This window comes from Myotis daubentonii, chromosome 5, assembly GCF_963259705.1.
Source record: "Myotis daubentonii chromosome 5, mMyoDau2.1, whole genome shotgun sequence".
Lineage (NCBI taxonomy): Eukaryota > Metazoa > Chordata > Mammalia > Chiroptera > Vespertilionidae > Myotis > Myotis daubentonii.
In genome coordinates this window covers 32,109,820-32,133,086 of record NC_081844.1, presented here as the reverse complement: position 1 = coordinate 32,133,086, position 23,267 = coordinate 32,109,820, and the positions used below count along the sequence as shown (strand labels likewise).

General features: G+C 56.0%; 1 protein-coding gene across 1 annotated transcript in view; it reads left to right on the top strand.

Moving 5' to 3' along the window:
* GNA11 (G protein subunit alpha 11) overlaps positions 1-18,612 on the top strand; it is a 30,617-nt gene extending 12,005 nt beyond the window's left edge. Inside the window, exons 2-7 of the mRNA XM_059697227.1 lie at positions 8,455-8,639; positions 10,453-10,607; positions 11,208-11,336; positions 13,934-14,063; positions 14,218-14,371; positions 15,868-18,612. Coding sequence (XP_059553210.1) covers positions 8,455-8,639; positions 10,453-10,607; positions 11,208-11,336; positions 13,934-14,063; positions 14,218-14,371; positions 15,868-16,058 — 944 coding nt within the window. The 3' untranslated portion in view covers positions 16,059-18,612. The remainder of the gene's footprint in view (positions 1-8,454; positions 8,640-10,452; positions 10,608-11,207; positions 11,337-13,933; positions 14,064-14,217; positions 14,372-15,867) is intronic.
* Positions 18,613-23,267: the final 4,655 nt, after the last annotated feature.

Sequence of the window (23,267 nt, the reverse complement as noted above, 5' to 3'; positions counted from 1 at the left end):
ATGGGAGCTGGGCACGGTTGAAGCTGGCAGTCCCAGGAGCTAGGTGTCCCTTGCCTGGGCCTAAAGCGAAGCCCACGATCGCGGGGCCGCTGCCACTGCAGGTCCCCGCTGCCCGGGCCGGACGCCTAGGCCAGAGGCGTTAGGCCTGGGCAGGGGCGGAGCCTGCAACCGCGGGGAGCTGGGGGTCCCCTGCCCAGGCCTGACACCTCTGCCGGAGGCCTCAGGCCTGGTCAAGGGGCCGATCCGGTGATTGGTGATCGGAGAGTGATGAGGGTCAACTCCTTTGGCCGAGGCATCAGGCCTGGGCGGGGGGCTGGGGGTCCCCTGCCCAGGCCTGATGCCTGGGCCAGAGGTATCAGGCCTGGGTGGGGGGCGGAGCCGGGGATTGGGGGGATATGATGGTCCCCTTGCCCAGGCCTGAAGCCTGGGTCAGAGGCGTCAGGCTTGGGCGGGGGGTGGAGCAAGCGATCAGAGGGAGATGGGGGTCCCCTGCCCAGGCATGATTCCTGGGCCAGAGGCCTCAGGCCTGGGCGGGGGCCAGAGCCAGTGATCGGGGGGAGATGGGGGTCCCCTGTCCAAGCCTGACACCCCTGGCGGAGGCGTCAGGCCTGGGCAAGGGGCCGATCAGGCGATCGGAGGGTGATGGGGGTCTACGCCTCTTGCCGAGGCATCAGGCCTGGGCAAGGGGCAGAGCCAGCAATCGGAGGGGTCTGGGGGTCCCCTGCCCAGGCCCGATGCCTGGGCCAGAGGCATCAGGCCTGGGCTGGGGGCAGAACCAGTGATGGGGGGAAATGAGGGTCCCAGAGGCGTCAGGCCTGGGCAGGGGGCCGATCCTGTGATTGGAGGGTGATGGGGGTCAACGCCTGAGGGCTCCCAGTATGTGAGAGGGGGCAGGCTGGGCTGAGGGACACTCTCCCCCCCCCCCAACCCAGTGCACAAATTTCGTGCACCGGGCCCCTAGTCCTATCTAATAAAAGAGAAACATGGTAATTGGCGTACGACCGCTACCCTTCCCATTGGCTAATCAGCGAGATATGCAAATTAACTGCCAGCCAAGATGGCGGCTGGCAGCCAGGCAGCTTGAAACTAACATGGGGCTTGCTTGCTTCAGTGACAGAGGAAACCAACGCTCCCCGCCTGCTTTGCCGGGCCTCTGAGCCTGCAGTTTAAGAAACATTGTAACGAATATAGAAGCTAAACAAAACCCCAGAAACCTGCTTTCAGCGAGGCCGGGATCTTAGAGCTGGAGTTATACAGTGTTTCGATTATAGAACCGAAACAAACCAGATACCTTCTTTCAGCAGCAGAAGCCTCAGAGCTGGAGCCAGAGCTAAAGCTGGCCCAGAATAAAAAAAGAAAATGAAAAAAAGGAGCAGTTGGGAGCTTCAGTCGGCCTGAAAACAGCCCTCAGCCCCTCACCCAGACTGGCCAGGCACCCCAGTGGGGACCCCCACCCTGAAGGGTGTGTGACCAGCTGCAAACAGCCATCATCCCCTCACCCAGGCTGGCCAGGCACCCCAGTGGGGACCCCTACCCTGAAGGGTGTGTGACCAGCTGCAAACAGCCATCATCCCCTCACCCAGGCTGGCCAGGCACCCCAGTGGGGACCCCCACCCTGATCCAGGACACCCTTCAGGGCAAACCAGCCAGCCCCACCCATGCACCAGGCCTCTGTTCTATATAGTAAAAGGGTAATATGTCTCCCAGCACCGGGATCAGCGGAGCCGAGAGGCCTCCCGGCACCGGGATCAGCGTGACGGGGGCAGCGCCCAAACCCCTTGATCGCCCTGCGGCTCTGTGTGTGACAGGGGGTGGGGCCACAACCTCCCTATCCGCCCTGCTCTGTTCATGACAGGGGAAGGCGCCCCAACCCCCTGATCAGTCCTGCTCTGTGCCTGATAGGGGGGAGCTCCCCAACCCCCTGATTGCCCTGCGGCTCTGTGTGTGACAGGGTGCGGCGCCTCAACCCCCTGATCAGCCCTGCTCTGTGTGTGACAGGGTGCGGCGCCCCAACCCCCCCACCCCCATAGGCCTGCTCTGTGCGTGACGGGGTAGAGCCATAACCTCCCCATCGGCCCTGCCCTGAGTGTGACAGTGGTGGCACCCCAACCCCCTGATCGGCCCTGCTCTGTGGGTGATAGAGGGCAGCGCCCCAACCCCCTGATGGGCCCTGCTCTGTGTGTGACGGGGCGGTGCCCCAACTCCCCTTCGGCCCTACTCTGTGAGTGACAGGGGGGAGCTCCTCAACCCCCTGATCGGCCCTGCTCTGTGCATGACAGGGGGGAGCTCCCCAACCCCTTGATTGACCCTGCTCTGTGCATGACAGGGTACGGAGCCCCAACCCCCCTGATGGGCCCTGCTCTGCGCGTGACAAGGGGTGGCGCCCCAACTCCCCAATAGGCCCTGCTCTGAGCCCGACCAGGGGCTGCACCTAGGGATTGGGCCTGCCCTCTGCCACCCGGGAGCAGGCCTAAGCCAGCAGGTCATTATCTCCCGAGGGGTCCCAGACTGCAAGAGGGCACAGGCCGGGCTGAAGGACCCCCCGCCCCCCGAGTGCACAAATTTTTGTGCACCGGGCCTCTAGTCCTATATAATAAAGCCTAGGTGGCGTCATGCCCTCGCATGATCTCATCACAAGATGGCACCACAAGATGGCCACCACAAGATGGCCAGGAGGGGAGGGCAGTTGGGGGGCAACCAGGCCTGCATGGGAGGGCAGTTGGGGGGCGAGATCAGGCCGGCAGGGGAGGGCAGTTGGGTGCGAGATCAGGCCGGCAGGGGAGGGCAGTTGGGGGCGAGATCAGGCCGGGAGGGGAGGGCAGTTGGGTGCGACCAGGCCGGCAGGGAAGGGCAGTTGGGGGCGATCAGGACGGCAGGGGAGGGCAGTTGGGGGCGATCGGGCTGGCAGGGGAGGGCAGTTGGGGGCAGTCAGCTAGTAGGGGAGCAGTTAGGCGTCAGTGAGGCCGGCAGAGGAGCAGTTAGGAGACTATGAGGCTGGTAGGCAGAAGCGGTTAGAGGCAATCAGGCAGGCAGGCAAGCAGGCAAGCAAGTGGTTAGGAGTCAGCAGTCCTGGATTGCGAGAGGGATGTCTGACTGCCCCTGTGGGATCAGGCCTAAACCGACAGTCAGACATCCCCCAAGGGGTCCCAGATTGGAGAGGGTGCAGGCTGGGCTGAGGGACACCCCCAACCCCACCCCGTGCACGAATTTTGTGCACCAGGCCTCTAGTCTATATATATAAAAGCCTAAGGGACCTTTATGACCAAACAACTAGAACAACCAGTCGACCAGTCGATAAGACGCGCACTGACCACCAGGAGCAGACGCTTAACGCAGGAGCTGCTCCATGGTGGTCAGTGTGCTCAGCCAGAAGCTGGGCTCACGGCTGGCAAGCTCAGCTGCGGCAGGGGAAGCCTCTCCCGACTCCGCGGCAGCGCTACCGAGCAGAGGCAGCAGGGGCAACAGGGCAGGATGAGCGCGAGTGGCACGGGCCGGCCCTGGCTTGGGCTCCCTCCTGGCCGCCTGCCACTTGGCGCACTGCTACATCTCCCCTGAGGGGTCCCGGATTGCGAGAGGGCACAGGCCATGCTGAGAGGAATGCCCCCCCCTCCGTGCACAAATCCATGCACCGGGCCTCTAGTTATGAATAAAGCTGCCTGGAATGCTGTGTGTGAGTTCAGAGCAGCCCCCCTCTTCGTGGTTGGGTGTACATTGGGTGCTGTGGACCAGTCCACATGGACAGAATGAGGTCCAACCTTTGGTGTCTTGCACATTTTTGTCCGAGGATAGGGTTTACTTTTCTCTAAGGGGGACAGCTGTTGAAGGTTTTGAGCTGGAAGGGTGTGTGTGACAGATCTCCCAGGGGGAGCATGATTGGGCAGGATGAGTTGGAGGCCAGGAGGATGGAACTGACCAGGACCCTGGGGGAGTCTGCAGTAGACTGGGTGAGTGGCGTGAGACTTCTCTGGGCAGGTGGACATTGGGTCAGGTATGTGGGGGATACTGGGGCCAGAGATTCTCTCACAAGTGACATGTGCTGACAAGATGTGGCAGTGGCTGGTTGGACAGGAGACAGGGCAGCTCAAAATGAAGGCCGCAGCCAGAGCATCTGAAACAGGTTACTTTGGCTGGCACTGTGTGGCCCAGAGTCTGTCCCGCCCTCCCCCCTGGGCATATCAGTGGCTGAGCACCTCTCAGGCCAGCTGGGCCTGGCCTGTTCCAGGGCAGAGGGCCCTGCTGGCTCCTGCCCTCATGCCACTGCTCCTGGCTTTGAGGCTTACACCCAGAGCTGGCACTGGCGTCTCCTCACTCTGTCTCTGTTGGCTCAGGTCACTGGTGATACGCAACACATGCTGCCCTCTTCAGCGGACCTTCCATCTCTGCAGCTGCCACTCCACACCGTCCTTCTTCTGTTTTTACTTGAAAAGTGATGGCCACAATGACCATTCCACATCCTAGGTGACATTATCCTTGGGGTATCTCTTGCTTTTCCTTCCAGTTTTACTGAGACACAGTTCATATGTAACATGTAAGTTTAAGGTGTACAACATGATGATTTGAAGCAGGTATGTATTGTGAAACAATGGCCACAATTAGGTGAGTGAACAGCTCCAATACCTCATGGACTTGTGCTTTTTTGTGTGCTTTTGCCTCTTCTGGAGGTGATCACGGCTGCTGTCTGCAGCATGGGGGAGCTTGCAGACTGGATGACCACGGGATTTGGATGACCTTGGCCACACATCTCATCCAGATCCCCTGATGTCTCCAGGGGCTGTCAGCTTCTCGCCAGTCGTGAGGTGGCATTCAGGGCCCCTCCACAGACACGCCCCTCGCATCTCCCCTCCTCTCCTGGGCTCCAAGCAGTGTCACATGCCGATTGACATGAACTGCATATGTATATGTATGTGTGTGTGTATGACTGACACACACACATACACACCCAGTGTGCCTGTACCGCCTCTGGAGAGCTCTCTGGGGGGGCTCTCATTGTCATTTTTTCCTCCGTTTTTAAAAAGCCAGTGTGAGGCCAGTTCCTTTCTCATATGAACAGTGATCTGGTTTTCAGACTCTTCACTTATCCTCATGTGAAAGCCGAGGCTACTGTTCCTTCTGTAGTTGAGGTGCTGGCGGCATGAGGGGCCTTGTGGACCAAGTGTGGGACCTGCCCAGCTCGGCTTCAGGCTGACCTGTGGGGCTGCATCTGGGTGTTTGGCTTTAATTCTTGCACCTATTGGACTGTTCCCAGTGAGAGAGCCTTTCAGACAGACCAGCAAGGCAGTTACCTTTGTGTAATAGCATTTTGTTAAAAATGGGACTAATCCCATCCCTACAATACACTGGGTGGTATCTAGGGACATCTGTGGTTGTCACGACTGGGGGTGCTCCTGGCATTGAGTGGGTGGGGGCCAGGGATGCTGCTTAACACTCTACAGTGCCCAGGATGAGCTTCCCCCCACAGAGAATGACCTGTCAATAATACCAAGAGGGGACCCTGGCCAAGAGGAAAATGTATTAGAAATCACATTCCTAACACACCAGTGTGTGGTGAGGGAGGGGCAGCGAGGATTCATCTGGGACATGGGGTCACATGCACAGACCCACGCCCCCTCCTGCTTCTGGAACTCAGGTGGGTTTGGGGCAAGTGAGCTTTTGGCCTCTTGTACATTTTGTGGCCGAGGTGATTGTCTGAGGTAGGATGGTAGGGGATGGTATGGGGGTCATTACTACTAGATGACAGAACCAAAGTCATATTTATTCCATAAAGGTCCTGAGGTGGTTGATAAAAGTACCAGGGCCCTAGCTGGTTTGCCTCAGTGGATAGAGCATCAGCCTGTGGACTGAAGGGTCCCAGGTTCAATTCCGGTCAAGGGCACATGCCCGGGTTGTGGGCTCGATCCCAGTAGGGGGCATGCAGAAGGCAGTCGATCAGTGATTCTCATCATTGATGTTTCTCTCCTTCTTCCTTCCTCTCTGAAATCAATAAAAATCTATTTTTTTAAAAAAAATACCAGAAGGCAGCTACAGGCAAGGTCCCTGCTTTGTGATGTGTCTCACTTGTGACTCAGGTCTCCCTGAGTGAGCTCAAGCGCCTTGTGGTCAGTTACTCGGATGCGGATTGAAGACCTCCTGCTGCTGGGCAGTGACCCTGGGGGCCCAGGGAATCGTCTCTTCTCCAGGAGCTCCCTGTCACAGAGGCTGGTGACAGACTCCTGCAGAGAGACTCCCCACACAGGCAGTGGTAACGGTTCCCAGTGACCAGAGAGGGGAGCTGCTGCCTGGGGCTCAGGGTTTTCTGGGCACAGGCCCGGTCACAGGTGGCTGTGAGCAGATGGCACCATGGACAGAGGCATAACTCTGGCAAACACCTGGAGGTGGGTAGACGCAGGTCAACTCACAGAGAGTGCTGAAGATGAGCCTAGAGCAGTGATGGCCAACCTTTTGAGCTTGGCGTGTCAGCATTTTGAAAAACCCTAACTTGACTCTGGTGCCGTGTCACATATAGAAATTTTTTGATCTTTGCAACCATAGTAAAACAAAGATTTATATTTTTGATATTTATTTTACATATTTAGATGCCATTTAACAAAGAAAAATCAACCAAAAAAATGAGTTCGCGTGTCACCTCTGACACGCGTGTCATAGGTTCGCCATCACTGGCCTAGAGGGATGGGTTTGGCAAGTTTGGGATATTCTGAGCCCCCAAAAAGGGGGTTAGGGGTTCAGTCTGTGAAAGGGGACCTGTGTTGTGTTATTGAGGGCCTGGGACAGTGCATTCATAGAATTTAGAAGTTCTCTCTTGCTGTATACTAAAATCACCCCTGGCCTAGCTGGTTTGGCTCAGTGGATAGAGCGTCAGCCTGCGGACTGAAGGGTCCCGGGTTCGATTCCAGTCAAGGCATAGGCCAGGGTTGCAGGCTTGATCCCCAGTGGAGGGCGTGCAGGAGGCAGCTGATCAATGATTCTCTCTCCCTCTCCCTTCTTTTCTGAAATCAATAAAAAATATATTAAAATAAATAAAATCACCCCAAAACTTAGTAGCTGAAAACGACAAACACTTGTTATCTCTGAAGATTCTGAGGGTTCTAGCTGAGAATCATGAGTAAAGCAATCAGCAGGGGCTGGAGGAATCCCTCCCAGGGTGGCTTCCTCATGTGGGTGTTGGTGGGAGGCCACTGCAGTTGCTGTCCCTGTGTGTGTGTATGTGGGGGTGCACAAAAGTGGGCTGACCAGGGCCGTGAGAGGCTGGAGCAGGAAGAGGGACCAGGGGCTGCACTGGTGCTGGAGTGGGGCTGGGAGGGATCGGAGGCACAGAGGACTCCTGGTTGAATGGCATGTATTGAGACCAGGGCCTCATCTTGAGGCTGAGGTAAGGACACAGCCAGCTGAGTGGCCCCTTCTAGATGGTTTTCCTGACTTTCTGATTCGTCGAGGCAGCAGAGCCTCAGTGTGCCCCTCTCTGAGGTTGGGGGTCAGAGCACTCACCCTAGAAAAGCCCAGGAAGGTGGTTGTATCCCCTCATGCTGATGGAGGTAGAAATGAGACACAAAGGGGTTCGGTGATGCGCCCATCAGCATGGTTTCCGGAATAGAGATAAGAGTGGATGTGGTGGTGGGAGGGCAGAGAGGTGACACCCAGGCCTCTGGGTGGACATGGGACACAGTGCTGTGGTCACCTGGGGTAGAGCCTTCAGGGTGGCTTGATATTGGTTGGGTTACAAGTTTGGAGCCAATCAGAAAGGAGCTTCTTGAGGTGAGGATCTGAATCCTGCGACTCGATTTGGTCCTCACTGCTGTGGCCTTAGATGCAGATACCAAACTCCTGCCCCCAAGGAGTGTTCTGGAGGGACTCATTGAAGACGAGTGGTGGGAGGTCGACAGACATGGTCAGGTTAGACAGGGACCCAGGCTGGGCTTGGGAAAGGGCTGAGTGAACTCCAAGGGAGAGGTCACGCAGCCTGACTCGGTAAGACGGTGGCAGCCTCTGGTGGAGAGACACGTAACTTCTACGGGCCTCCGAATCCTCATACGCAGCCTGTTAAACTGACGCTCTGCTGACTCGTGCCCAGTGAGGTGGCCACTCACCTGTCACTGTGACCTGGCAGGACACTTGGGAGGATGGGCCTGCCTGCTGTGTTCCTGGGGGCTAAACACCCTGCATATGTCATTCTTCCCTTTTCCGTACCTCGGTTTCCTCTTGTACAGAACAGGTGCAAGTGGGAGGGTGACCAAGGCAAATCTCAGGGATGTGCTTCAAAGAGTGGTCGCCTGTTGGTCAAGTGTGTCCCATGTCTCCTCTGAAGATCGGCGAGCCACTTGGAGCCAGAAGCATGTGTCCCAGAGACTCTGCTACTGGTGTGCTGAGGGAGGGGACACAGGGACATGGCGAGTGTGCGAGCTGTTAGCATGTGGGTCTTGATCCCTGTACTATCTCACTGGGCTATGTTGCATGTTGCAGGCACAGGTGAGAGCGGGAAGAGCACGTTCATTAAGCAGATGCGCATCATCCACGGGGCTGGCTACTCAGAGGAGGACAAACGGGGCTTCACTAAGCTGGTCTACCAGAACATCTTCACTGCCATGCAGGCCATGATCCGGGCCATGGAGACTCTGAAGATCCTGTACAAGTACGAGCAAAACAAGGTGAGGCCATAGCCTGTGGGGAGGTGCCACCTGGGCAGCACATGGGCTGAAGGGGATGATGGGGCCACAGCTGAGCCCACACACTCTGGAGGAGCCCCAGGTTCCCCTATCAGGCAGCTGTACCTGCCCCCATTCTAATGGACTGGGAAGCCAGCCGACAGGTTAGCTGCCCTGGCGTGAGCTGTGCGAACTCCTGGTTTCTAGTCCCTCAGAGGATACCTTGTTCTACCAGGCGCTTTACACACCACATGTGGCCGTCTTGGTGAGCCCATGGAGGTGGCACTTCCCTCTTGTGGTTTTTGTTGTTGTTGTGTTTTATTTTTTGTTTGTTTGTTTTTAGTAACAGCTCTGTTGAGATGGAATTCACATACCACAAAAGTCACCCATTTAAAGTGTGCAACTCGTTTTTAACATTCACAGAGAATCATGCACCCTCACCTTTATTTAATTCCAAAACATTTGCATCTCCCCAAAAAGATGCCCTGGCCGGTGGCTCAGTTGGTTGGCACGTCGTCCTGTACACCAAAAAGTTGTGGGTTCAATTCTCAGTCAGGGCACATACCTAGGTTGTGGGTTCAATCCCTAGTCAAAGCGCGTACGAGAGGCAGCCAGTAGATGTTTCTCCTCTCCCTCTCTCTCTAAAATCAATAAACATATCCATGTGTCAGGATTTTAAAAGAAAGATACTCTGTCCCCATTAGCAGTCACTCTCCATGTCCCTCCCCAGCCTCTGGCAACCATGAACCCACTTCCCATCTCTGTGGATGTGTCTGTTCTGGGCATTTCACATGAACGGAATCGCACAGGGAGGTCTTTTGTGTCTGGCTTCTCTCTCTGAGCATTGTTTTCAAGGTTCACCCACCTTGTAGTGCGTGTCAGTGCTTTCTCCTTTTCATGGCAGAATAGTAATCCAGTGCATCGATGGGCCACATCCGCCCACTGATGGACATTTGGTGGTTCTCGCTTTTTGGTGCTGTGACATCTGTGAACAAGTTTTATTCGCACACCTTTTCTCATCTCTCCCGGCCCTGTACTTGGTGGCACCTGCTCTCCCCAGTGGCTGCCCTGCCAGCTGTGCGCCCATGGTTCTCACTGGTGGCCTCTTCACCTTTGCTTTCATAGATCTGTTTGCGGAGACTTCTCACATGCCCAGAAGTTTTCCTTGGGCTAATGCATGGCATGGAGTCCATATCTGTCAAAATATGGCTTAAATTAATTAATTTACTTTTAGGCTTAAGAATGCCAGTCAGCCAGATTTCTAATATGTCTCTGATAGGTGTGTTCTTACCTTTACCCCAATGCACAGGTTTTCAGGGACCCCTACCAACCCCACCATCCTGGCTGTGGGGCCCCATGTGGGGTCAGCTTGAGCCTCTGGCTCATTGGGTCTCGGTTCGTAGGATCTCTTCCAGCTAAGGCCCAGTTCAGAGTCCAGTTCACACTTGGACCATAGATGACCATCAGCATCTAGGACAGAACTGGGCAGACTACAGCCTGTTGCTATAAATACAGCTTGATTGGCACACGCCTCCCCCGCCTGCAAAAGCCCCCTCCTACATAGGGGGTCATGGTGGCCCGGCAGGCCCTGCTCCAAAGTGCCCCAGTCTTGGGTTTGCTTTGAGACCTGGCACTAAGGGACACTCGCAGCCGGTCATCCTTGCTCTTTCTCCCTCGTGTTTACACAAAACTAGAGTTTATGGTTCTGACTCTGGTTGGCTGGTGCCGAGTGTGGCCACATCCTGGGACGAGGGATGCACCCCTTGTGTCCAGGCCGTTGGCAAGCCCATGGCCTTTCCTCCTCCTGCCCTCACAGGCCAATGCGCTCCTGATCCGGGAAGTGGACGTGGAAAAGGTGACGACATTTGAGCACCGGTACGTCAACGCCATCAAGACCCTGTGGAATGACCCTGGCATCCAGGAGTGCTATGACCGGAGGCGGGAGTACCAGCTCTCCGACTCCGCCAAATAGTGAGTGAGGCGCTGCCCGCCTGCCCCGCCAGAGAATGGTCTGAAGGTCACGTGGGTCCTAGTCAGGGTCCTGGGAAAGAGAAGGGACCTTAGGGGAAACGGAAGCAACCTGGGAAAAGGGAGGACTCAGTTACTGACACTGTGAATATTGACTGGTTAGTTGTAACAAATGCACTAAATTAATTGAAGATGTTCGTGGTAGGGAAGGTGGGTGTGTGCTGGGAATTTCTGTTGTGTGTCTACAACTTTCCTGTGGCTCTGAAATGACCCTAAATTAGTAAATTCATTTCTGAAAAGTCCCCGTCCAGCCAGGCAGCCTCTCTTGGAAACCCTGGCGCTAGTTCTCTAGAGCGGCATCCTGGGCAGCTCTGTTAGAGTCCCTCCCAAGTCTTTCCCTGATCAGCATCATTATGTCCCATGAGACCCAGAGAATGACCTGCCCCTTCCTGTCCAGGTTGGGGGTGGGGAGGCCTTGTTCCATCTTTTCCCGAGTATTCCTGGCTGTTTCAGGGGAGACCCCTGCAGGCCCCTCCTGGTTGCTTGGGATGTCCCCTCCCCTCGCAGCCTGGCCTGAGCAGCCCTGTCCCTGCTCTGTTGCAGCTACCTGACCGATGTGGACCGCATTGCCACCTCGGGCTACCTGCCCACCCAGCAGGACGTGCTGCGGGTCCGTGTGCCCACCACCGGCATCATCGAGTACCCTTTTGACCTGGAGAACATCATCTTCAGGTGCCTGTGCCCTGGTTTCCTGGGAGTGGTGGCCTTCCGGGGAAGCCGGGGCTCTGCAGGCTGCTGTGAGGGCTGTTCATTCCCAGGCCCAGAGCCCCTGTGGTGGGGGCAGCAAAGATCCTGGTCTTTGACCTCAGGGAGCTTCTGATCCAGGATGGGAGATAAGATTTATGAATAAGTAACTATCTCCAGTTTCAGAGTGAGCCAGGCCCCAGTGACTGTGGCGGCTGGCCAGAGGTGGCCGCGGGGAGACGGCCTGTTGGTGGGGCCTTTGCAGTGGAGTGTGTGTGAGAGAGGGTGCTGACTTGTGCAGGAGTGGGTGGGTGGTCTGGGGTTCCTACCAGAGCAGGGGTGCTGTGGGGAAATTGAGGGTTCCTGCAGGCCCCTTGTCCAGCTGTGCCCTCATCCAGCTACACTGTTGTCTGGTTGTGTGACCAAGAAGGCAGGCCAGGGACCTTGGCACCAAGCTTATGGTCTGGCACTGATCGTAGCTCACGTGTCATTGAAAGATGGCCTAGTTGGCCTGATGTGTGAGAAGGGCCTGGCCCCAAAGGGCGGACCTCGTGTGGAGACCTGGCCCCGGGGGGCCCAGGTTTTAGCCCGGCTGCACTGGGGAGGCTCATGTCCCAGAAAGGCCGTGACCCCAAACACTTTGTCCCTGATGGCATTCCCCAGACCGGCTGCAGCTGCCATCATGTGCCTGGCATCCGAACCAGGGCTCTTGGCCTGTCACCACCCTCCTGCTCTTCATAGTCACCCTGGCATGTCCGCCGCCCACCTGTGCTTGTTGGAGTCTCCTCTGTGAAATCCCCACCAGGTGGATTTGCCTCTGCTGGCCATGGTGGCAGCCTGCGTCTCGGCCCGTCCCTGGCGCCATTTCTGTCTGAGCCCTGCCTTCCACACAGCAGTGTGTGTCTGTAGGAGGCGGCAGCTGTAGGAACACCTGTCTTCTCCAGTTCAGGTTGGGGGCTTGAGGGCTGCTTTCCCTTATAGCCTTTGTCTTCCTTTTTAAAAATAGAGTCTTTTCTTATTATAAAAACGTAGGGACCCTGGCCAGTGTGGCTCCGTTGTTTGGGCATTGTCTGTGCACCAAAAAGTTGCTGGTTCAGTCAGGGCACATGCCTGGGTTGCGGGCTCAATCCCTGGTAGTGGGCGTGCAGAAGGCAGGTGATCGATGTTTCACTCTCCCTTCCTCTCTCTCTAAATATCAATTGTAAGAAATCTTTAAAGACCTGGGTAATTCAGCCCTGGCTGGTGTGCTCAGTGGGTAAAGCGTTGGCTCGTGCACTGGAGGGTTATGGGTTCAGTTCCCGGTCAAGAGCATGTACCTGAGTTGCAGGTTCCACCTTCGACCCCAGTTGGGGCTTGTGCAGGAGGCAACCCATCAATGTCTCTCTCACACTGATGTATCTCTTTCTCTCTTTCCCTCCCTTCCTCCCTTCCTCCCTTCCACTCTTTCTAAAAATCAATGGAAGCCCTAGCCAGTTTGGCTCAGTGGATAGAGCCTCGGCCCATGGACTGAAGGGTCCTTGGTTCATTTTCGGTCAAGGGCACGTACCTTGGTTGCAGGCTCAATCCCTGGCCCTGGTCAGGGTTCATGTGGGAGGCAACCAGTCGATGTGTCTCTCTCACATCGATGTTTCTCTCCCTCCCTTCCACTCTCTTTAAAAATCAATAGAAAAATATCCCTGGGTGAGGATTAACAAAAAAGATAAATAAATATCAATGGGAAGAAATATCCTCGGGTGAGAATTAACAACAGATAAAAGAAATCCCCTGTAACTAACCCTGTCTCTCAGACATCGTCCCTAGTCCCGCCCCCTCGCCCCCCTCCTATCTGCTTCTCATGCTGGATAGTGAATTTTGCAGCCTGCTGTGTTCACCCAGTAACAGGACACACAGCTTCGCTCTCGGCGGCTGTCCCTTCGTCCCCTCACAGTTACTGACGCGTGTTCGTCAACGGAGGCTGCGACTAGGGCTAGTGTGTTATAGACAACGCTGCATCACGGCCAGTGAGGGAGGGTGTTTCCAGATGCGGGATGTGGGGCCCACATTGCGGGTCCCACTGGGTTCGCACCTCACGTCCACACACAGTGCCTGTCCACTGGGCACTTCGTTTTTAATATGTTTTTATTGATTTCAGAGAAGGAGAGAGAGAGAGAAACATCCATGATGAGAGAGAATTACTGATCAGCCGCCTCCTGCACGGCTCTCACTGGGATCGAGCCCACAACCCGGGCCTGTGCCCTCGACCGGAGTCGAACCTGAGACCTTTCAGTCCAGTCTGCAGGCCGACACTATCCGCTGAGCCAAACTGGCTAGGGCTCCACGAGTCACTTTAGACCAAGGGCTCCTGTTAGACAGAAATCAGATGTGAGGCCTGTTCCCACAGATCTGGGGGGCTCTGATGGCTCCTGCAGGTATGGGAGACCCTCAGGGCTCTAATGGGGATTGGTGTACTCTTGGGGCTTTAATGGGCATTGGAGTGCCTGTGACTAGCAGACAGAGCCATGCTGGTGGGGAGGGGCTTGCTGGGGGAAGCAGTGCTATTTGCAGAGCCCAGCACTGAGCCCCTGTGGCACGCCTGTCCCCTGCAGGATGGTGGATGTGGGAGGACAAAGGTCCGAGAGGAGGAAGTGGATTCACTGCTTTGAGAATGTGACATCCATCATGTTCCTCGTGGCCCTTAGTGAATACGACCAAGTCCTGGTGGAGTCGGACAACGAGGTGAGACACCCTGCCCAGCGCTTGGACTGCCAAGGGGAGGAGGCCCTGGGTAGCAGTGAGGGGCTCCCCTACTCACCAGCCCCTGGCCCTTCTGAGTGCTCTGGATGAGGGCGGCTCCCAGGGCCTCGTTGATCCCGGAGCCTTCCCTCTACAGAACCGCATGGAGGAGAGCAAAGCCCTGTTCCGGACCATCATCACCTACCCCTGGTTCCAGAACTCATCAGTCATCCTCTTCCTCAATAAGAAGGACCTGCTGGAGGACAAGATCCTATACTCCCACCTGGTGGACTACTTCCCCGAGTTTGATGGTGAGTCCGGGGGATCCTTGCCTTTCTGTACCTCATCCTCCCTGCATGGCCCGCGCAGAACCAGGAGATGTTCCAGAGCCCCCGAACCTGACCGGACCTATCGGGGAGGCGAGCTAGGTGTCTCCAGCACAACCCTTAACCTCTTTGGGCCTTGATGCCTTCATCTGACACGAGGAAGGTGGTTCCCTCAGGCCTGAGCATGGTCAGTGAGGCCAGAGCTTCCCGTGGCCCCGCACTGTGTTCTCATTGCTTCCTCCAGGATCCTCCCAAGCGGAAAGGCCTTGTCCCAGGGAGAGCATCCTCTGTGGGAGGGGGCACCTTGCAGTCGGTACACAGCAATAGGAGGGACACGCTGGAATGTTCAGCTCCCAGTCCGCCACGCAGTGGCCTGTCCCTGATTGCCCACGCAGAGTGAGAAGTTCATGTGGGCTCAGTGGCCCGGCCATAAGGAGGAGCGTGGTGCTGGGAATAAAGAGTGACCCAGGACAGCCGTCCCATCCCTCCCTGGATCAGCTGAGCTCCTAATGGAGGGCAGACAATTCCTGTGTGAACCATCCCAGCTTTCGGCACCCCCACTCTGTTGTGTGTGAGCTGTAGCTGTCTGCCCCAGGGCGCTCAGCCACTCCCTTCCTCTAAGGCAGGTGCTTGTTAGGAGAGCAGGGATCATGGATGGGACATCTCCCTAAGCGCTTCTGCCTGTGAAACACAGTGTGCAGCCTTTGAGTTGGGGGTGACAGGCTTGGCCTGACCGGTCATGGGTGGGGCCTTGTGATCTTGGCCATTGGCTCCTGCCCTGAAAAACCTGAGTGAGGCTTGGCAGGGATTAGAGTGCTAGGCTCTGAGCTCAGTCCTCTGGGCCTCTTGAGGGGTGTGAGGGGTGTGGGGGGTGGGAGGGGAGTGTTGGTGGGGCAGACAGGAACTCTGTTGGAGGGAGAGTAGGAGGTTAGCTGGGAAGGGACAGTGGAGATGATGGACCAAGACTTAGGGTGGGTGCAGACCATAGACAGGAAGGACCAATATTGTGGGCAGAAGCCTCTGGGCAAGGGTGTGGACAGTTGGATGGACAGCCTGGCTGGGGTGGCAGCTGTTTGTATGTGCAAGGGTGTGTGGGTGTGCATGTAGGTCTGGGCACATGTGTGTGGATGCATGCCCGTGTGTGGATGTGGGCGTGTATTTGTGGTGCAGTGTGAATGGAATCCAGTGAAGTGAGGCTGGAAGGAAGGTTGGCCCCAGCTTGGAGGTGATGGGAGCATCCCGTGTGCACAGCAAGTGGTGGTCCCAGCTAGGTGGGGCCAAGGGCCAAGTGGGTGGAGATGAGTGAGGGGCTGTGCAGACTCCATGCACACCCTCAGCAGAAAGCTGCCTCCTTTCAGACACATCTCAGCCCTGGAGCCTGTGGCATAAGCTGCCCCACATGGCTGACACCCCAGTCCCCATCCCTTGTCCCTTCCACGACAGGCCTGGGCCGCCTGACTAATCCGCCTCACCTCCCCCAGGGCCTCAGCGGGATGCGCAGGCTGCCCGGGAGTTCATCCTGAAGATGTTTGTGGACCTGAACCCCGACAGTGACAAGATTATCTACTCGCACTTCACTTGCGCCACTGACACGGAGAACATCCGCTTTGTCTTCGCGGCCGTCAAGGACACCATCCTGCAGCTCAACCTGAAGGAGTACAATCTGGTGTGACCCTGTGGGGAGCCCACGGGACAGACCCTCCTGTGTGATGATGTGACAGCGGCTTTGACCGCAGAGGAGCTGATTTTTTTTTCATATTTTTAACAAATGGTTTTTATTTCACAGTTATCAGGGGATGTACCTCTTTCTTTCTATATACTTCGTGCACCTTCTCACCTTTTGTCAGCGGCACAGGCTGCCTTTTTCTGGCCTTGACTGTGGCTCGCCTTTTTCTAGAAAAAAAAAGGAAAAAGAAAAAAAAAGAAAAATGAGACAGCGGAGATGAGACAAACAAGTGCCCTGCCCCCAGCGCCTCCAGGCCTTCCTTGGCCCCTGACCTTGGCCCCAACCCCTTGGGGTTGCACCTTCGGCCACCGGCCACCGTGGGACAGAACCGCCCAGCTGGCCCTGGTCCCTTGATGTGGGGACGTGGGGACGTGGAGACTGACTGTTCTTTCTTCCTTTTTTTAAGTTATTGCCATCTTCACCACGACGCTGTATTTTTGCTCACTGGACTCCAAGAAGTGGGGGTGGGTGGCTCCCCCTGTTGCCCACCCTGGGAAGTGCCTAACCATTTTTTTATTTTATTTTAAAGGAAAAACAAAAAGTATAAGGGCTCCTCTGCAGTGAAGATATCTCTGGACCCTGTCTCAGCCTCCGGTGGTTGCCTGGTCCTGGGCTTGAGGGGTCCTCTGAGCTGTGTCTCCAGGGCCATCTGGCCTGCTTGGAGCTCTCCCTGTGTGCCTGAGGGTCATGTGCTCACCCAGGCCGGAGAGCGCCCGTGGGAGCCCACATGGCCCGGGAGTCAGGAGAGGGCCCACTTGGATGAGAGTCATTTTTGCTTTGATTCCATTTTGTAGCCAATTTGGAAACGGTGGTGACTGTGGGCTGGGGACTTTTTCCGAATATTCTCAGGTCTGTTCCCACGAAGCAGAGAGAGGTTGAGGGAGAGTCCTGTGGTGGTTCCCAGGCGCAGTGGCCGCCGTGGCACGCACTTGCTGGCCCCTGGGAATCAAGCAGGCAGCAGGGGCACTTTGCCCAGAGCTGTTGAGGGTCGCGTGGGAGCCAGCAGCTGGCACCTTGGCCCTGGGCAGCCTCCCGGCCATGGTCATGCATTAAGCCAAAGCCATGGGCTGCCTGGCCTAGGTCCCCCTCCCAGGGGGACTCTGAGGGCGGGCACGAGCAGGGGGCTGGTCTTTTGAGGAGAGGGAGTTGGCTTTTCATCTGATGTAGACTGAACACTACAGTGTTTGTTTTGTTTTGCACAGTGGAAGGGGAACGGGCCCACTACACCTGGACCCTAAAGTAGCAGTCTGTGTGGCTGCTCCTTTTTGGGGCCATTGACAAATGCAAAAGAAACAACAGGAAAATCGAACCCACCCAAAGAGCCAGTCCTGGGTGGCTGGCCCCTCCTTCCTCCTCTCCCCATCCCACCAGCAGGACAAAACCAGGAAGGCCTCAGGGCAATGGGGAGCCAAAGACAGGCAGAAGTTGGGGGTGGCTACATTCCTGGTTACCAGCTCCATCTGGGGGCAGAATGAGCTGGGGATCCCCAGCTTCTCGGCCAATTTTCCAAAAAGGGTCCTTTTTGTGCCATGTGTCTATTTGAGAGGGTTGAACATAACCCCATTCTTGCCCTCAGTGGGGGGAAGCAGGTGGTACTGCTGGCGGTGGGCCTGTGCGAGGACTTGAGGTCCTCATAGGGTGGGCATCTTGATGTCCTAGCACTTCTCAAGGGTCCAGATCACAAAAAGGGAACTGGATTGGACTCTTGAGATGTGCATGAGCATGTGGGGGAGGCACCGGGAGAATAACTCCTCTTAGAGAGGAGGCAGTGTGCCAAGCATCCCACAGCCCAAGGCTGGCTAAAGCCCCCAGCCCCTCTCCCCACCCCCACCCCCTTACTGGACCTTCTGGAACACCACGGGCCTGGCCCCACTCCAGGAGCTGAGGGCAGGGCCAACCCGTGTCCCGGGGGGAATCCAAGACCAGTTCTGTGCCAGTGCCAGCCGGGGCCAGAGGTCCCGGACCCATGCAAGGTTGGTCAGTGTCTTTGATTTTCAACCTGATGAACTCCTCCTAATGCTTTCTCTCACGTGCCAACCTCCCAGCTCCTCCCACTGTGTCCGATCACCCTGCAGTATAGCCATTCCCCGGCACCCAACTCCTTGAGAGACCTGAGACATCTTAGTGCCAATGCCCCTAGCGGCAGTGCAGGAACTTCCGGCTGGTGGGGTGAACACTGTCGGGTTATACTTGTATATTACACAGTCCTGATTTCAGACGATTTAAACCTTAACCTATTTAAAAAAATATTATATAAAATGCTGTTTTTAAACCTTTTGTCATTTGAAATGCATGTATTGTCACGTGTGCTGGGGGATGGGTGCAATTAGCTCGATGCCAACCTATGGCAGAAGCTGTCCTGTCCAGGGGGGTGGGCGGCAGGCTCTGCTCAGTGTCGGGGCCCTGACCCCTTAATCCAGAGATGCCTGATGGAAGTTGACTTTTCATATCTTTCTCCTGAAATGAATTGTTTTAAATTGGAATAAATCTTGTTCCTAAATGCTGCAGCCCCTCTGGCTTATTTCCTGTTGCTGGCCACAGGGATGGGTGGGGGGCAGCGGAGGGGGCCCTGAAGGTCCCAGGGGTGTCACCTGGTCCCCAATGGCTAGCCTGGCTCCTGGCACCTTCAGACTGGAATCTGAGCTCATGGCACCCATTGCCATGACTTCCTTTGGAAGGCCTTCCGTCCTGGGCTGGGATGGGGGCACCAGGGCCCTGCTCTGAGGTCTGAGTGCTGGAGCATCCTGCAAGGGAAGTGCCTCCTGCCCTGGCTGGGTTTATTAAGAGTGTCGTCCCAACGTGCCAGGATGCTGGGTTTGATCCCCATTGAGGGCACATAAAGAATCAACCAATGAATGCATAAATAAGCGGGACAATTCGATGTCCCTCCCTCCCTCTCTAAAATCAAGGAAAGAAAAGCATCTTCCTTTTGTGGGAGAGACCGACATGCCGCTCAGTCGGAGACAGGAAGACAAAGCCCCCACCTTTCTGTAAACGGAAGATGCTGGGCAGCAGGTTCTCTGCAGCCTTTTGTTTTCAGTTACTTTTTTCTTTTCTAAAAATTTTAATCGTAAAGAGATAACAAAATTTACCATCTTAACCATTTTTTTAGTGCACAGTTCAGTGGCATTAAGTATATTCACACTGTGGTGTGGCCATCCTCATCATCTATCTCCAGAACTTTCTCATCTTCCCAAATTAGTGTTCCTATTAAACCAGCGGTTCTCAACCTGTGTGTCGCGACCCCTTTGGCAGTCGAACGACCCTTGACCCAGGGGTCGCCTAAGACCATCCTGCATATCAGATATTTACATGACGATTCATAACAGTAGCAACATTACAGTTATGAAGTAGCAACGAAAATAATTTTATGGTTGGGTCACAACATGAGGAACTGTATTTAAAGGGCCAGAAGGTTGAGAACCACTGCATTAAACACTAATCCCCTGGCACCCACCGACTGCTTTCTGTCTGTGGATCTGACTCCTCTAGGGACCTCCTGTGAGTGGGATCACACAGTATTTGTCCTCCTGTGTCTGGCTTATGTCACTGAGCACCATGTCCTCAGGGTTCGTCCCTGCGGTAGCAGGTGACAATGCCCTTTGTTTTTAAGGCCGAGTAGCATTCCCTTGTCTGGATGAACCGCACTGTTTGTCCATTCACCCATCCATGGACACCTGGGTTGTTCCCACCTTTGGGCCTTTGTGGGTAATGCTGTGAGCATGGGTGCACACAATTCTATTGTGGAATTTCTGGGTCGTATGGAAACTCAATGTTTAACTTTTTTTAGGAACTGCTATTCTGCTTTTCACGGTGGCTGCCCCATTTCGCATCCCCACCAGCTGTGTGCAGGAATTCCAACTTCTCCCATCCTCCTCCAGTTATGTTTACTCATCAGCGGGATATGCCTTGAAAGCCCCCTGTGTGCCAGGCACTGTCCTAGGCATGGTAGATAAGGGGGCGGGGAGACCCAGTTCTCGTGACAAGCAGAGCAGGGAAGTGGGATGAACGATAGTGGCCGTTTCAGACAGGCTTTTCAGGGAAGGCCTTTCTGAGGGGACGTGAGGGAAGGAGCCGTGCTGTGGCCCGAGGGGAGGGCTGTGCCAAGGCCCTGGGACAGGACTGTAGCGGGAGGAACAGCCAGGAGGCCCGTGTGGCTGGCACAGAGTGAGTGAGGGAGGGAGGGAGGAGCGGACAGGGAGCGGACGGGGGGCAGGTCGTGCAGGGCCTTGTGGTCAGGAAGGGGATTTAGGGTTTTATTCTGAGTGAGGTGGGTGCTCTGGAGGGCTGTGGCCAGAGGGAGGGTGAGACCTGCCTCGGGGCCTCACGGGCGCGCTCTGGAGCCTGACGGGAAGGGAGATGCAGGACCTGACTGGAGTGCCCACGGGTGCCTTCTAGTGGCCAATACAGGGAGGACAGACTTGGGAGGAGGCGGGGCCGGGGGTGAGAACTTGGGACCGTGTTGGAGGGGACAGGGGACGGAGGCGTTCCAGGTGGAAGAGGATGGGGCTGGACTAAGTGAAGGCTCAGGAGGGAAGCTGGACTTGGGAGGTCAGTTTGGGAAGGGAACCTGGTTGAGGCTGCCTGTGCATCTGGACGTCACCCAGACTTCATGCCCTCGATGGCCAGCTGGGGCCGCTCTCGTGCTGTTGCACTTACCTGCGGGCTCTACCAGGCATCCACTAAGAGGAGTCCTGTCATCACCCAGGTTCCACGTGGGAAACCGAGGCAGGAAAAAGCCAGCCCTTTGCCCTGATGGTAGACCAGCACTTCCTGGGTCTTGGCACCAGCTGCGACCTGTCTAGCCAGGTGGGGTTGAGGCAAAAAGATGTGGAAATGTATGGCCCTTGTTTCAAAATGAGGATAATTTCGGCCTGGCTGGCGTGGCTCAGTGGTTGAGTGTTGACCTATGAACCAGGAGGTCACATTTCGATTCCCGGTCGGGGCTCATGCCCGGGTTGCGGGCTCAAACCCTGGTGTGCAGGAGGCAGTTAATCGAGGATTCTCTCTCATCAGTGATGTTTCTATCTCTTTCTACCTCTCCCTTCTGCTCTGAAATCAATAAAAAAAAATATTTTAAACAATTAGGAGAATCTCAAGACTAAAAACCTTCTGAGCCAGGGTCCTATGTCCAGGAAGCCGGCCCTGCTGACCAGGAACGGACACTTCATCTGTTTCCACTTTCTGGCTCCTGGGAATAAGGCTGCTGTGAACACGGGTGTGCAAGTACCTGTCTGAGTCCCTGACTCCTATTCTTTGGGATGCATACACAGAGGTGGACTTGCTGATGGAGACTTTTTTGTCTTATCCAAATAAATAGCTCATCAGTTCATAAAAGGAGGGGAGGCCTTGCCTGTGTGGCTCTGTGGTTGAGTGTGAACCTATGAACCTGGAGGTCACGGTTCCATTCCAGATCAGGGCACCTGCCTGGGGTTTCAGGCCCAATCCCCAGTAGGGGGCGTGCAGGAGGCAGCTGATCAATGATTCTCATCATTGATGTTTCTCTCTCTCTCCCTCTCTCCTCCTCTCTCTGAAATCCATAAAAATAGTTTAAAAATAAATAAATAAAAGGAGGGGGTGTATCTGAGCCTTGGACCACTCCTGGGGTGGGGGTGGGGGCATGGCTTTGGGTGTGGCTATGAGCAGGGTCCAGGGAGGGACACAACTGTGGCCTCAGTGGCAAATAATCCCATCAGCTGAGGAGTGGGAGGGACTTTGAAAAAATGTAAATAGCCAATTCTTTATCTTCTGATCTAATAAAAGAGAAAGATGGTAATTAGCGTACGACCGCTACCCTTCCCATTGGCTAATCAGGGTGATATGCAAATTAACTGCCAGCCAAGATGGCGGCCGGCAGCCAGGCAGCTGATGGGAACAGGGAGGCTTGCTTGCTTCAGTGACGGAGGACTCCAACGTTCCCCGCCTGACTTGCTGGCCTCTCAGCTGCAACTCTAAGCAACTATGTTGCAAATATAGAAGCTAAATAAAACCCCAGAAATCTGCTTTACTCAGCCGGGCTTCAGCCAGCCGGACCACAACATTGTATCAAATACAGACAGTAAACAAAGGCCAGAAACCTGTTTTCAGCAGCCCAGGCCTCAGAGCTAAAGCTGGCCCAGAATAAAAAAAGAAAAAAGAAAAAAAGGAGTGGTTGGGAGCTTCAGTCACCCGTCAGCCTGAAAACTGCCCTCAGCCCCTCAGCCAGACTGGCCAGGCACCCCAGTGGGGACTCCCACCCTGATTCAGGGCAAACCAGCCAGCCCCCACCCGTGCACCAGGCCTCTATTCTATATAGTAAAAGGGTAATATGCCTCCCAGCACCGGGATCAGCGGAGCCGCGAGGCCTCCCGGCACCGGGATCAGCGTGACAGGGGGCAGCGCCCAAACCCCCTGATCGGCCCTGCTCTGTGTGTGACAGGGTGCAGCGCCCCAACCCCCTGATCGGCCCTGCTCTGTGGGTGATAGAGGGTGGTGCCCCAATCCCCCCCGCCCCCACGGGCCCTGCTCTGTGTGTGACGGGGTAGAGCCATAACCTCCCCATCAGCCCTGACCTGAGTGTGACAGTGGCGGCACCCCAACCCCCTGATCCACCCTGCTCTGTGTGTGATGGGGGGCGGTACCCCAACCCCCCTGATGGGCCCTGCTCTGTGAGTGACAGTGGGGAGCTCCTCAACCCCCTGATCCGCCCTGCTCTGTGTGTGATGGGGGGCAGTGCCCCAACTCCCCTATTGGCCCTACTCTGTGCGTGACAGGGGGGAGCTCCTCAACCCCCTGATCGGCCCTGCTCTGTACGTGACAGGGGGAGCTCCCCAACCCCCTGATCAACCCTGCTCTGTGTGTGACAGGGTATGGAGCCCCAACCCCCCTGATGGGCCCTACTCTGTGCATGACAGGGGGCAGCGCCCCAACCCCCTGATCCGCCCTGCTCTGTGCGTGACAGGGGGTTGCACCGCAACTTCCCTATTCACCCTGCCTTGAGTGTGACAGGGGGCGGTGCCCCAACCCCCCAATCGGCCGTACCCTGAGCGTGACTAGGGGTGGCATCGCAACCTCCAGATCTACCCTGCTCTGTGCATGACAGGGGGCGGCGCCCCAACTCCCCAATTGGCCCTGCTCTGAGCCTGACCAGGGGCTGCACCTAGGGATTGGGCCTGC